A 13,698-nucleotide genomic window follows, 5' to 3' on the forward strand; every position below is an offset into this window, starting at 1 on the left:
GATTAGTACATATGGCAGAAAGAGCAGGCAGAGCAAGGTCTGTGGCTGAATAACCGCTGAATATCTCCTGCAAGCCTAAGAGCTGGGGGAGAGAGATATGCATTTGGAGAAAGTGTACAGAACCATATGTATACCTGGCAGGCCTGGACTGGGACAAAAAATAGGCCCGGGCATTTAAGCCTGAGCAGCCCATTTTTATTTATTTATTTTTAAAGCCCACCCTTCATGTACCATCTTTGCATTTACTCACTCATTCACACAAATCATTAACACATTCATTAATGCAGTCTCACAAATCATTCAAGTAATTCATCCACATATGAATTCATTAATTGTCATACGCATTCACACAATTCATCCACACATTTATTCATTCATTCTCATACGCATTCACACTACCCCCTCTGCCCATCTTATCTGCCCCTTTTCACTATGTTCCCCCTTTTCACTATGTACCCCCTTCCCCACTTCTCAATATGTACCCCCTCTCACTATCTATCCCCTCTCCCCATTTCTCACTATCTAACCCCCCCTCTGCCCCTTCTCACTGCACCCCCCTTCCTTCACCCTACTTACCTTGTTGCCGGAGCAAGCAGCAACTGCGACCGGGCCCGTGGCAGGGCCGGATTGATTTAGGGGCTGATGGAGCTGCAGCTCCAGGCCCCTACCTTAAAATAGGCCCAGTCAGGAACGGACTGACTGGGCCTATGCTTCCTCATTAACGCAGGGCCCCTTAAGCCCGCCGCAACTGCGACCGGGTCCGCCACTCTAAGGGGCTGGGAAGCCCCCACCAGGGCCGGCCTTAGGGGTCTGCGGCCGCACAGGGCTTAAATTAAAACATCGGGTTTTTGGGTTTTTTTAAACTTTATTTAACATCCTCCATGTTAAATAAAGTTAACAAAAACCTTTATTTAAAATGGAGGATGTTAAAGTAAAAAAAATAAAAATAAAAAAAACCCCCTGCTGTTTTAATTTAACCCCTTGGCTGCTAAGCCATTTCCCACCTGGGTGCTAAGCTGGTTTTCGGCATTTTGGTGCATCTCTCGTTTAAACGCATTTAGAAGTACATTTCTTGGGAATAAACTATACAAACCCTATATTGTTTTTTTCAGCCCACCCAGCGGATTCGAAATATACCATTTTTATATGTGTATGTCTCATTAGATTTGCAAAATAAAGCCAAAAATTGGAAAAAAGTGTATTTTTTCACTTCCGACTCAATAAAAATTAGTTTGTAATTTTATTTTTCTAAACTCTAATATCAAAATCTGTGTTGCTAAGTATTCGTAGTAGGTAACCGGTCTAAAATAAACAGAAATTGAGAAATTTACTAGACTATCACAAAAGACATCTTTAAATGTAATGCATGGCTGCCCTCAACTAAACAGCTCTAGCTGCCTGGGATGTTAAAATATGCCAACAAAACTATATAATTTTTAGAAACTACACCCCCAGCCGCAGCAAATGAGGTCTGATTTGTATTTGTATCACAAATCTGACGCGCACAACAAATAATTGAATATCACACTTACAAAAATAAAAAAATTTTAAGCGACAAGTTCATTTATGTCTTGCGCACTCCAGTCTTGTGCTACTAATACATGCAGCCCCTCATTTGATGCGTCAAGGGGTGTAGTTTCTGAAAATGTATACTTTATGTACCATAATTTAACTTCCCAGCTGTCTAATTGCAGGCATCGCCCCTAAATGTTTTAAGACAATTTTTTAACAAGATTCTTAAATCTGCCATATCTGAAGTTAAAGTGGTCTAGACATCTGGGAAGTTAAATTAGGGTACATAAAGTACACATTTCAAGAAACTACACCCCTCGGCGGTTCAATTGAGGGGCTACATGTATTTCTAGGACAAAAGTTGAGTGCACAAATAATGATGGAATATGTCGCTTTGACTAGAAAATATGTTTTTTCTAACCATAGCGACATGTTCATTTGTGTCTTGCGCACTCCAGGTTTGGACTAGAAACACATGCAGCCCCTCATTTGATGCGCCAAGGGGTGTAGTTTTTACAAATGTGTGCAGAAGCACGCACCATACTTTCCATACATTCACTCACAGAAGCACACACCATTTTTTCCCCTTACAATCCAAAAGAAATGATGGTTTTGCAGTAAAAATGCAAGGAGCTCCAGGGATGAGATGGTTACTCACGTACCACACAGGCTAAATGGCTGATTTTAATAATATTTACAGTTCATCAGGATTTCAAAAATTGCCTTCCTCTATATAGGTTGAACTTGATGGACTTTGGTCTTTTTTCAACCTTATGAACTATGTTACTATGTTACCATTGGCTAAATTTAACCCCATGGTCAAAGGGATCATGGGGTTAAAATTTAGTATCGGCCATTTTTAAAAAGGGAATGTGACTTTTCATAGCTATATGATCACTTTTTTAAGTTAAACTAGTTTATGTTTAGATAATTTAATTTGGGGGTCTCTAGGCAATTTTGATCTTTATTTATCTGCCTGTAGAGACCCCCAAATCATTTTTTTTTACTTTTTTTGTACATTTTTATTTTTTTTACTTAAAATTTGTTATTCTTGTTTCACATGCCTTATACCTTTCCAACGGTATATGTTGGGGGTCTGTAGCTGCTTAGATGCCTGAGATACAGGCATCTAAGCAGCATGCCCCCATACCGCTTTAACTGACAATTGTCAGTTATTAATAAAGTTGCGCGGTGACGTCATCGCGTCATTGCGCGTGCCGTCACCGGCCGGATCGGATGGCCCCGGTGATGCCCTTCAATGTGAGGGGCAGATCGCCGGGGTAGGTGGTGATGGGGGTCCACAGACCTCCATAAAGGTAAGATAGTGCTAGCGACGGCATGGTGCCGTCGTTAGCACCTGACTGGGACTGCTAGCGACTGCACCATGCCGTCGTTAGCAGTCAAGGGGTTAAACCTTACACCCGTAAGGCCGGCCCTGGTGGGGGCTTCCCGGACCCTTAGAGTGGCGGTCGCAGTTGCGGCGGGGTTAAGGGGCAGGTGCCCCTTATGCCCTGCGTTAATGCGGCCGTAGAGGCAGTTAGTCCGGTCCTGACTGGGCCTATTTTAAAGTAGGGGCCTGGAGCTGCAGCTCCATCAGCCCCTAAGTCAATCCAGCCCTGCCGAGTCCAGGCCTGATATCTGGGAACTTCTGAGCTCCGGTTACCCGGAGCCTTCTCTTGCAAGACGTGGCCAGAACTGCCATGGTATGGATACAGATTTTTTGTTAGCCTTTCGTGATGTAGAACGTATGAGACCACTGCATCATCCTGCCTCTCTGTACCATACTGCTGTATTATGGCAGGAGACCTGTAAATTACCTCTATGTATATATTGACTTTTTCCCCACCGTGAAACCTCTGCAGGTGCCAGCTGCGCCCTAACTCATAATGCAAACACAATTTATCTATGTACACAAGACACTTATCAGACAGATAAATCAAGGGTTTCTTGTAACACGTTAACCTTCCCCACACCCTTTGGTGCCATGGTTACCGGAAAAATATTCCAAGGAAATGTACTTAATCATGACAGTATATTTAATAAATCAGGAAAAAAACAACGTGACCTTCTAGAGTGGTACCTGTTGCACGGCAGAGAAAACAAGTCCTGTTTGCTTTGTTTAAATGTCCTTCAGGCATCTGTAGATGTTCTACCAGTGAATCAAATTAACTTACAATGTTTTCTCCACCGAACAGCGGATAGATTTAGAAAAACAGAATCGTATAATGAACGCTGATTGCCGCTCAGAAAGAGAAATTAAACTCAATTATTTAGGCTTCGATATCCATCTTCCTTACCATGATTCTAACATTTCTCAAATACAGTACAGGAAAACATTTTGTATCGGTTTCTATGAAGAAGATATGCATTGCGGTATTAGTTCAAGAAAAGATGGAGGCTTTAATGGAAGTTGAGATATTTTATAGGGCAAACATATTAAAATATTGCAAGGTCACATAAGCTTTACGACCTCAGAGGTCTCTTGTTCAGATGGAAGACGTCTGAAGAAGAGACCACTGGGGTCCTAAAAGGAAATTGTTATGGGCAATATCTTAATAAAATCATATAACCCACCAAATGGTTATGCACATGTAATGCATAATGGCCTGTAAATTGTCCCATGCTATATACAATTAGAGGGGTAAAAAAGAAACCCTCTACCCCCATGGGAGAGATTATAATGAATGGTTGGCCCTGAAGATTATTTAGTGCAGCCAGACCAATATGTTAATGTGAAGATGGGATAGCTACTGTGGTCCAAATCAGCGATCCATGGGATGGGAGTCAAAGGACATAGTAAAGGACCACAGAACTTCTTGTGAATCTGTCGGTTAGGGACAACACCAAGTCTTCTATGCATATCAAAACAATAGGGGATGATTAAACAATGGTTACAATTTAAAGTAGGCACTGGAACACAATAGATAGAAGGACTAACACAAACAAAAAAAAAACCAATTAGATAAACATTAGGTAAACATAAAGTGGCTCACAAGAACATTGCCTATAGGAAAAGCCTACCTTCTCCATGCACTTATCTCCAGCACTCCCACTAATAAAATATATATATATATATCTCCAGCAATAAAAAAAATATATATATATATATATATATATATATATATATACATACACACACATAATTTATATTTATATATATTACACACAGAAACTCTATATGACCAAAAGACACCCCTCCTAAATAATGAAGTATAGGTGGTTCAGCCACATTGCTAACAGGTATATAAAATCAAGCACATAAGCAAGCCCTCTCCATAGACAAGCATGTAATTTTCTCGCTGTGTTTTGTGCATTTACTGGTCATTATTATTTGAGTAAACAACCAGGGAATCTAAGTTTTTAAGTGTTTCATGGTCTTTAGGTTGTGCGCTCCTCTATATGTGTATAAAACATGTAACTTGGCAGTACTGAAGAGCTTGGGGACTTTAAAACATGGTAATGTCCTAGGACACCACAAGACAGTTTGGGAAATGTCTGCCCTGGTCCATTGTAAGTGCTATTATTGCGACATTAAAGTGTCTAGCAGTAAGAGCTTAGCCACAAAGTGGTAGACCACGCACAGAGCGGGACCACCAAGTACTTAAGTGTGTGAGAATCACCTGTCCTTTTGGGTGAATGTGCACAATTTTGGGGACCCCAAAATACGTCATATATATTATGTATAAAATAAAAAAAAAGATAATTTGCGTACACCATGCTCTAAAATTCAAACCTATAAAAATAAAGCGACACCGATTCTGGTAAACTGGTAGTAAACAATAAAGTGTTTGCAGAGCAAGGTATATCCACAGATTGGGCACAATTTCCTTCCCATGGCCTCTTCCTAATTTGTCAAACTACAGGGAGCAGGCCACAGCACAGTGACTAGGGCTCTGTTCACTACAGAGGAGGCTATATATATATATATATATATATATATATATATATATATATATATATATATATATATATATATATATATATATATATATATATATATATATGAGCAAAACCCTATGCAATCTTTAGCAAGACTAGTTGGTCTGTATTATTCTCTTTGGATGCTGCAAATGCAATTCAGTATTTTTTGGTACTGAGGTACTTTCAGTACAAAGGTAGTAATATTCTAAGAAATCATACCTTGACAGCTGCTTCCTATACAATCAGGCTCCGATGTTATCCAATTCCTATATTGCTCAAGCTATAATTGATGTATCACCCCACCCCTTCAGTCAACATCCATAGTGAGTAATATTGACAGAATGGGGAACCATGCCTTACCTGCCACCCCTCTCCCACACCTTTATTTTAGGGCAAAGTTTGCTTTTTCAATCCAGAAGCAGACAGAAAATAATGTTCATAGCACAAGATCATTTTACTGGCAGTATTGCAATGCTACATTTTCAACAATGTATTGTGTTACAGGCTCTAGACAATCTGACAATAGTGCAACTCTCAAAAGGTACTGTGGCGTATTCTGGCCTAGGGTGGCAGATCAGGGTAGGGTAGTCCCTAGCTGCACCACTTCTCCAGGGGACGATCAGCTTCATTGGTAACCAGCAACTCTCATTAGACCAGTTGGGGAGAACAAAGCTTTCCCTTGCAACAGGCCTAGTTGTACAACACCAAACTGTGCATAGTGCCACACTATTGTTTCACGTATGAACTAATGCAGAATGCAATTAGACATCATATTCCGGCACACTTAATAAGTAGATGGGCAGTGGACGAGGAGACTCCTCATGTTTCTTGGGCTCAAGGCACTACCCTGGGTCAAGACGAACGCAGCAACCCCTTAAGGTCATCACTGCTTCCAGCTATTCTGCCAGCATTTAACCATGGATAACCAAATACTGCATTAGTAACATCACTAGTTGAAGGCCTGGACACGAAAGGAGGCACCAGCACAGGGTTTTGGAATACACTACGTAAAAAATGTGCTGTTTTATGTGATTAAACCTTCAGAAGAAACAGTAAAATAGCAGATCTTTTAAGGTTATTATGCTTAACATACAAGAGAGGGCCATTAATGTTTTGTCTAAGTGACACACCACCTGTTGATAACGAGTCTTGCAACACGCACAGTAGCCAAAGGGAACAAGTCTGCTAATTTCTTGGAAAACCAGTAGCCCAGAGTACTTTTCCCTTCCTTAACATTTAATGTTTGCTTTAGAGTTTGACACTCCTTTGAAGTTTAGTCTGTACATACATTACCATGAAACCATAACGCAACGCATGGCTGCTTAACGAAGACTTACTGCTGTTCCTTTTTCTCATACATTGCCTACTTATAGTATAAAATGAGACAAGACACACTGATACATAAAAGAAGAGGATGTTTAAGCTGTTTTTCATTTGGTGCTAGAGAAAACTTACTACATATATTATAATGTGTGTTTTTAACAGTGACTGAATTGTCTACATGGAGGCCTCTGAATGGGGAGGAATAAACTGCTTACTAGACAAACGTTTCCCATCCCTTCTATAGGTACAGGCCCAATTGTCCCTCGCCATAATACAGAGCTAAAATAGAGAGCTCCATATAGACAACACATTGCCTGGGCACCACAGTATTTTAAGCATAAAAAAAAAATAAAAAAATAAAAAAAATGCAGATTTTTCAAAAGATCATATTTCTGTTGCTTTAGCAACAATGCTTTGACCCTATCAGTCCAGTCTCCTTATGTCGCACGACCAAAAGCTAGTATTAAACATTGCCTATGACATAACTGGGGATAGAGTTAGTATAATTTGTGTTTATGATCTGGGCATCTAATATTATTATTATCAACAAATAATTCAGAACTAAAGCGAGATTTTTGTTAATGTAACCTGCTTTTAGATGAATACTGTACCTCCCCCCCCAAATCCACCCCCTTGCTTGCTTTCAGTTTTTGGTTTTGAGGGTCGCTTGTTAAGAGAGGGTCATGTGCCGCATACTGTATAGGATAGGGAAAAAGTGATTTGGATATACTGTACAGATCGGTATTTATTGTACAAAGCCAGGACCAACGGGTGAGAGGGATTTGAGGATTTAATATAATTACCAATGTATAGTTAGAATACAAAGTTACAATATTAAAGTATTGCTTACAATCTATGCACTGCATATAAAGGGGTTTGCTAAATCTAAACAGTAGAGGATTTCCCCATTGAGCATTTGAACATGCATCAATGAGCCTCAAGCCATTTGGCGCATAAACAAACATCACTATATAACATGTTTCCCTCTATCCCACTTTCGCGAGGGAGTAAAGACCAACGCTGAAGTTCCATTCTCAAAACTCTAGACAATGCTCTGTAGTGCTTTCTGAACTGAAGATGTGACTGCATAGCCTAAAACTCATAGGACCAGAAGAGTATTGTGAGAAAGCACTGCCTGCCCGACCGATGCATTTGATTCATCTGTTGAGAAAAAAGCAAAACATGGGGCACATCACCCTCGTTGCACCACTGTGTAATAGACAGGTAACAAGGAAGATCGATCTCTGGTCTCCCCAATGAGCCCCTTTACAATATAGAGTGTTGTGCCAAGATCGTTAACGTCACAAAGTGCTGGGATCTGACATCATAGTAAGAATGGCAGCCATAACGGGGGCAGCTTGGAGCACTGCATAGGGCAGAGACCAAGGTAAATACACCTCTGCCTGATCTAGAAGTATTTTACCTATAGACATTGTTCATTTATATTACTATTGGGTGCTACCAACCACAGGTTGCTATACCATGAATCCAGAAAGGGTGGTCCCAAATAACTGTGCAAAACATTTGAGGGCTAGTGGGCTTTCTGACAAAGAAATAAATAAAGTATCAGTGAGATGATTTTATACACATTTCACAGATGTAAAATGCATTATACAGTCAACCAAGCTCTTCTTGTAACAGAAGCTCATTGAGGGTGAACTTTCCTAATGCACTGTGATGTCTGGGATCACCTGTTTACTATGGGGAAGTTATATATCTATTTTAGCCACAAATCTACCTCCAACTCAACATTTTATACCCTAACCCCTTCAGTGTGACTACCCATCATCGTGATACATTAAAGCTGTTGCTTAAATCCAGGCCTTCACCCTTCTTGTCTATTGTATGAGCTCTTCTCAGGACAGCCCTCAGCCTACCTGTGCTTAATGCTCACACCAGCTACTACGACCACTGGTCCATATGGAAGTGTGTATATATATATAGACACACACAATTTAGAGCAGCACTCTTCACGTTTGTGTGCCACACACAAGAAGTAACCATAAAATACCTAAGCCATACAAGGTCCTACTCCGGTTAGGTCATGGGAGGCCACCGAGCTCCCACATCCCTGCACTACATACTAAGGAAAAGCCAGCTCTTTCTGGACACAGGAGTGTCTATTTCTTATACATATTTAGCAAACATTTCCTGATTCCTTCTCAAAATGCCTGCTGGAACCCAGCTGGTCCATGAACCTGGTGTTATGATCGCAAATGTACATCTACCATGAAGAACTGTTTAGACCCTGACAGTTCCTCTGCAAAGTCACGGCTATCCGAGGGCAGAGCAATTTACAGCATGTGACATAGCTGCAAGATGACATATTTCTTACAGAGAACAGAAGAAACAAAACAGGTAATTTGTTACTTAAACATAAGCAAAAAAGAAATATATGTAGAGTGTAGGTGTACAAAGTCGTGTTGGGGATAATCGAGAATTTGACACCACCACTCAGTGTCCATCCAGGTTAAAATATAAATGTGGCAGCTTATGCCTAATCAAAGGCATATGTTTTAATAAATTGTTGTGTAAATTATGTGGTCAGAAAACTTAAATGGTTTTATTTGTATCAATTATATATTTGTACAAGCGAGAGTACAGGGCCCTGCCAATTGTAAGGCCATAGCTATTGTTCTGTGTAACCTTAAAGAAGGGCCCTGGTCTCTTCTGATTTGCATGGATTTAAACAGTACACAGTAATGCCAATCGGTATTAAATAGCTAATCCAAGTTATGCATAAAATAAGTATTCTGAAGCAAAATGTTAGAAGCGGAGCATTGCCACTGGTTGCTCACATTTCTCCACGTTGCAGATGGATTCCTGTTTAGAGAACTCTGTGCTTTTGGAATTTCACTTAAGTGACAAACAGGCAGAGAGAGAATGAGCAGCAAATACATACTGCATTCCAGGTACCAGTCATGGTAACTTTCTTAACATGCCCCTCAACGGCCGCCGAGGTAGGCAAACAGATGTGTGGCTGGTCCAACAGATCGTCCACAAAGCCATCGTCGAAAATGGATTACTTACTGCATTCTGCTTAGATACTAGATCTTCCACACAGCTGCTCGATCTATACGTGCCTGGGGGCTTAAGGGTACAGTTGGCAGACACTGGCAGCCCCACTGAAGAGTACTCTGTGAGAACTTTAATATGCATTCTTTAAAACCAAAAAAATATTCTTGCCACCCACTGGCAGTTTGAAGCCAGAGCCACCACTTAGGGGCCAATAATACATGAGATTAAAGATCAAAATTACCCGTATCCAGTGCCAAGCTTACCTTTCTGCTTCAGATACTGTATTTGATGCCTGCGACTTTGCTTCTCCGAAAGCTCCTGAAGGAAGCCAGATTCAGGATTACTTCTGCTTAGAAAGGCATCTGATCCAGATGCCTCTGTTGAGCTGTCAACACTATCATGGTAAAGATGTCCAGAGGTAGATCCAGACCGGTATGTGTCATAGAGCTCTGTAAGTAAACCATTCACGAGAGATGATGTGCGACTACGGCCTTCTTGTGAGAAAGCCGAGGTGGCACTGTCTGCACTGCCCCTGCCACTTGAACATTCATTTGGCAGCACTTCACCTTCCTGATCTTCAGGCTTTAGCGGTGTCCAGACAGCTGGAAAAGTGGGGGGCCATGAGTTGAGGTTTGCAGGAAAGCCAGACTCTGTGCCACTCTCATTGATAAACACATCACTCTCATAATCTTCAAATAAGTCCGGAGTATCAACCTCCATGGTTACTTTGTGAGATAAGAGCCAGGGAGCAATTCCAGAATCCTGCAGTTGTTACCAACATGTCCTCCAGAGTGAAACAAACTGGAAGTAACAGAGTAGGGAATACTCGCCACCCATATCTGACTTGCTTCTTACTTTTTTGACTCCACCGTAAAATCCAAGTTTCTGACACTGGAAAAAGTTCCGGGACTGTACTACTTAGAGATACAAGGGGTGGAGACACCTTCCACTGCCTGTGCTTTCTCAGTAAGTTTGTTTTAGACTCTCCTCCTCCTGACTCAAAGTGGTGCAAACCTGTCTGGTCACTTTCTCAGTTACTTGTTTAACAGGTGAATAAGACATGTGACGTCTCCAGCCATTTCACCTGCTGGAGCTCGCAGGCATGCGTGTCAGCCTTATCCTTTCGTTTATCAGGATAGGGTGGAGAGGAAGGGATATTGAAAATCTGGCTCCAGGAGAACAGGCATTACGTACTTACTAGCTTTCACGCGGTAGTATGGAGAGTTCCATTAAATTAAACACAAAATCCATCTTGATGTTGTTACATTTTGTCTTTAAAGATCTACAACAAAACACATACATACTATTATAATTTACACTTTTATATAGCACCATCATATTCCATAGCGCTGTACAATGGATAGATAGGACATAAGAAGTATATAGCATAACAATCTGACTTACAGAAACAACAAGGCGAGGAGTTTTCAATTCTAGAGGGAGTTGGGTTGTGTTACACAACAGGTAGTTTGTTGTTATAATCCTACACAAAACAAACACAATCCAAAACAAACTCTGATAATAAAATTAGCCTTACTATAGTATACCTTTACAGGATTTATATAAGAAAAGGGATCATACTTATATTTAAATAAGCAATATGCTACCGTATGTGTTTTATCCTAACCCATAACCCTGCCCCATACTTCCAAAGCCATACTCAATCTCAGCGCATCCCCACAGAGCACACCGTTGGTGGTGAGGCATAGAAAGGGTTAATGTGTGCTTCACCTAGCCCAGCGCAGTTGCCTCCAGAGCTCCAGCTTCTCATTTCCTCCCAGGCTGTTATGGTGCCAGCATCAAACTGACCAGACAGCTGGGAACTTACATGGGGAGGAGCCCTCCACAGATCCTGCTAATAGAGGGGGCTGGGGGAGGATTAGGATTTTAACTCATACACTCTGATATCATGCGAGTAGCTGCAGGGGCTGTGACGTCACTTGTCAGGATATTCAAAGCACTTGCACACAAAATCTACTTAAGTTTCTCACCTGATTTCTTGTTTATTCCTAGCATTGCCTAACTACTTGCAAAACATTAAAAGTGCAGGATAACAATATAGTTTGGAAGGGATTGAACGAAATACAGGAGGGAAGTTTATTTCAAAACATGTTAGACCAAGAGGCCATAAGCTAAAGGGTCCAAATCGTAAAAGAAAGTTTTACATTACCGAGAACGTGATTGATAAGCGGAACAGCCTCCCAGCAGAAGTGGTAGAGGCTAATGCAGCAAGGGAAAATAGACATGCATGGGATAGGCATAAAGATATCCTGAATCTAAGACAAGACCAAAGACTGATTAAGGTCTGAGTCTTTAAAGCAGCAAAAACAGACAGACTAGGTGGGCTGGATGGTTCTTTTCTGACGTCAAATCATATGTTTCTAGGAGAAAAAATGTGAATAATAGTTGATATTAAGTGTTTCTGATGTGCAGTAGGGGGGTAATTATTGACATGTTCCTTCCAGTAGCTGACCAACATTTAGCCCGGGCTTCTAAATGTCTCTCTAAATAGAATCAGGAAATATTAGTTTTTGTTTTTTTCATGGCAATGTTTTCCTTAAATTAAATTTCGTATAAATTCTTGCATTTGATGCCCCATGTATGAAAGACACTTGGCATTTTTAGCAAGGTTAATGCAAATATAAATGTGTTGGATGTGAAACATTGTCATGCATGTCCCATAAAAAAGAAATGTGGGAAAAAGGGGAATTTTGCTAAATACACACATGCTATTGTGCACAGTAGAAAAGGAGAGACAATTCCAAAAAATAATAAAATATATTTTTCTTACCTAAAGCTGTTGTTCGATTTAAAGGAAAAGCAACTGACCTGTACTTCGTACAAAATCCTGGGTTTCACAAACACCATATAGTTGGGGACTCAATGCCTCCTTTAACCATGTATACGGCATCGATGAATCCAAATCATCCTTTTTACATGCTAAGGGAATATCGGTTTGGGGCCAAACTAGTCCATAATATAGGGGCCCAAAATATAGTTGGCAGATATGCTTAACACTTACTGGTCATTGTCAAAAGAGACTGCAGAGACCCGCTGCTGGATTTTCTCTCTCTCACTCTCTTTCATCTTAAATGCTTTTCCTCTCACTCATTTCCTTCCTTCTTCCTCTTCTCTGAACGGTTTAAACTGGATACTGACCTCTGTCTATAATGTTTGTAGCACAATTTGTGGAAACATTTTTTACTTAATTATTCGGCTAATTAATATTAGAACAGATATTTTCCCATTGTACAGCGCTGCAGAATATGATGGTGCTATATAAAACAAGAAATAATAATAACGATAATATGTGAAAAGCCCATGTACTATTAAAGTAGGGCTACATGTGGTTGGGGGATAGGATAGGATAAGTTTTATAAAAAGGAGGGGGTACTCTAGGGTGTCCTGAAAGTGTGGGAGCGTGAGGACTCGGTCTCGGTTACGGTGCTGACGCTTTGTGTCATATCGATGTCATATCCCGGCGCTCAGCTGTTAAGTCCTGTGGATGTAACCTGGGTGCTGGGCCATTGGTGCAAGCTTTCCTAGTTTTTCCACCAATAGCTGTAGAAAAAACAAGATTTCACTGATGACCTGTTTGAGTCCAAAATGGCACTGACAAGCTGTTTGAGGACAAAGATGGCACTAACGAACTGTTTTGGGGGAAAAGCTGGCACTGTTGGAAGTGAGTGACATGTTACAGGGTGAAGTCGAGGGGCCCAAAGAGGGGGAGTAGAAAGTGGGTGTGGTTGGGGGGGTTATGTTTGATAAGAGGAGTTAGTAATATTGCCACACCAACCTGAGGGGCATCAGTGACCCTAGACTCCGCCTTGGATTTGTGTGTCGACCCAGAGAAGAGTTGCTTCTCCCGGAGTCTCCAGGTGAAACCTTAATATAGCACAAATTTTGTGGATTAAGAAGGCCAAT

General features: G+C 40.9%; 1 protein-coding gene across 1 annotated transcript in view; it reads right to left on the reverse strand.

Moving 5' to 3' along the window:
- TBC1D30 (TBC1 domain family member 30) overlaps positions 1 to 10,494 on the reverse strand; it is a 37,251-nt gene extending 26,757 nt beyond the window's left edge. Inside the window, exon 1 of the mRNA XM_089486164.1 lies at positions 10,038 to 10,494. Within this exon, the coding sequence (XP_089342290.1) occupies positions 10,038 to 10,494 (457 nt within the window). The remainder of the gene's footprint in view (positions 1 to 10,037) is intronic.
- Between the last annotated feature and the right edge of the window lie 3,204 nt (positions 10,495 to 13,698).

The sequence above is a fragment of the Sceloporus occidentalis genome, unplaced genomic scaffold, assembly GCF_023333645.1.
Source record: "Sceloporus occidentalis isolate IW3139 unplaced genomic scaffold, rSceOcc1.0.p SCAF_28, whole genome shotgun sequence".
NCBI lineage: Eukaryota > Metazoa > Chordata > Lepidosauria > Squamata > Phrynosomatidae > Sceloporus > Sceloporus occidentalis.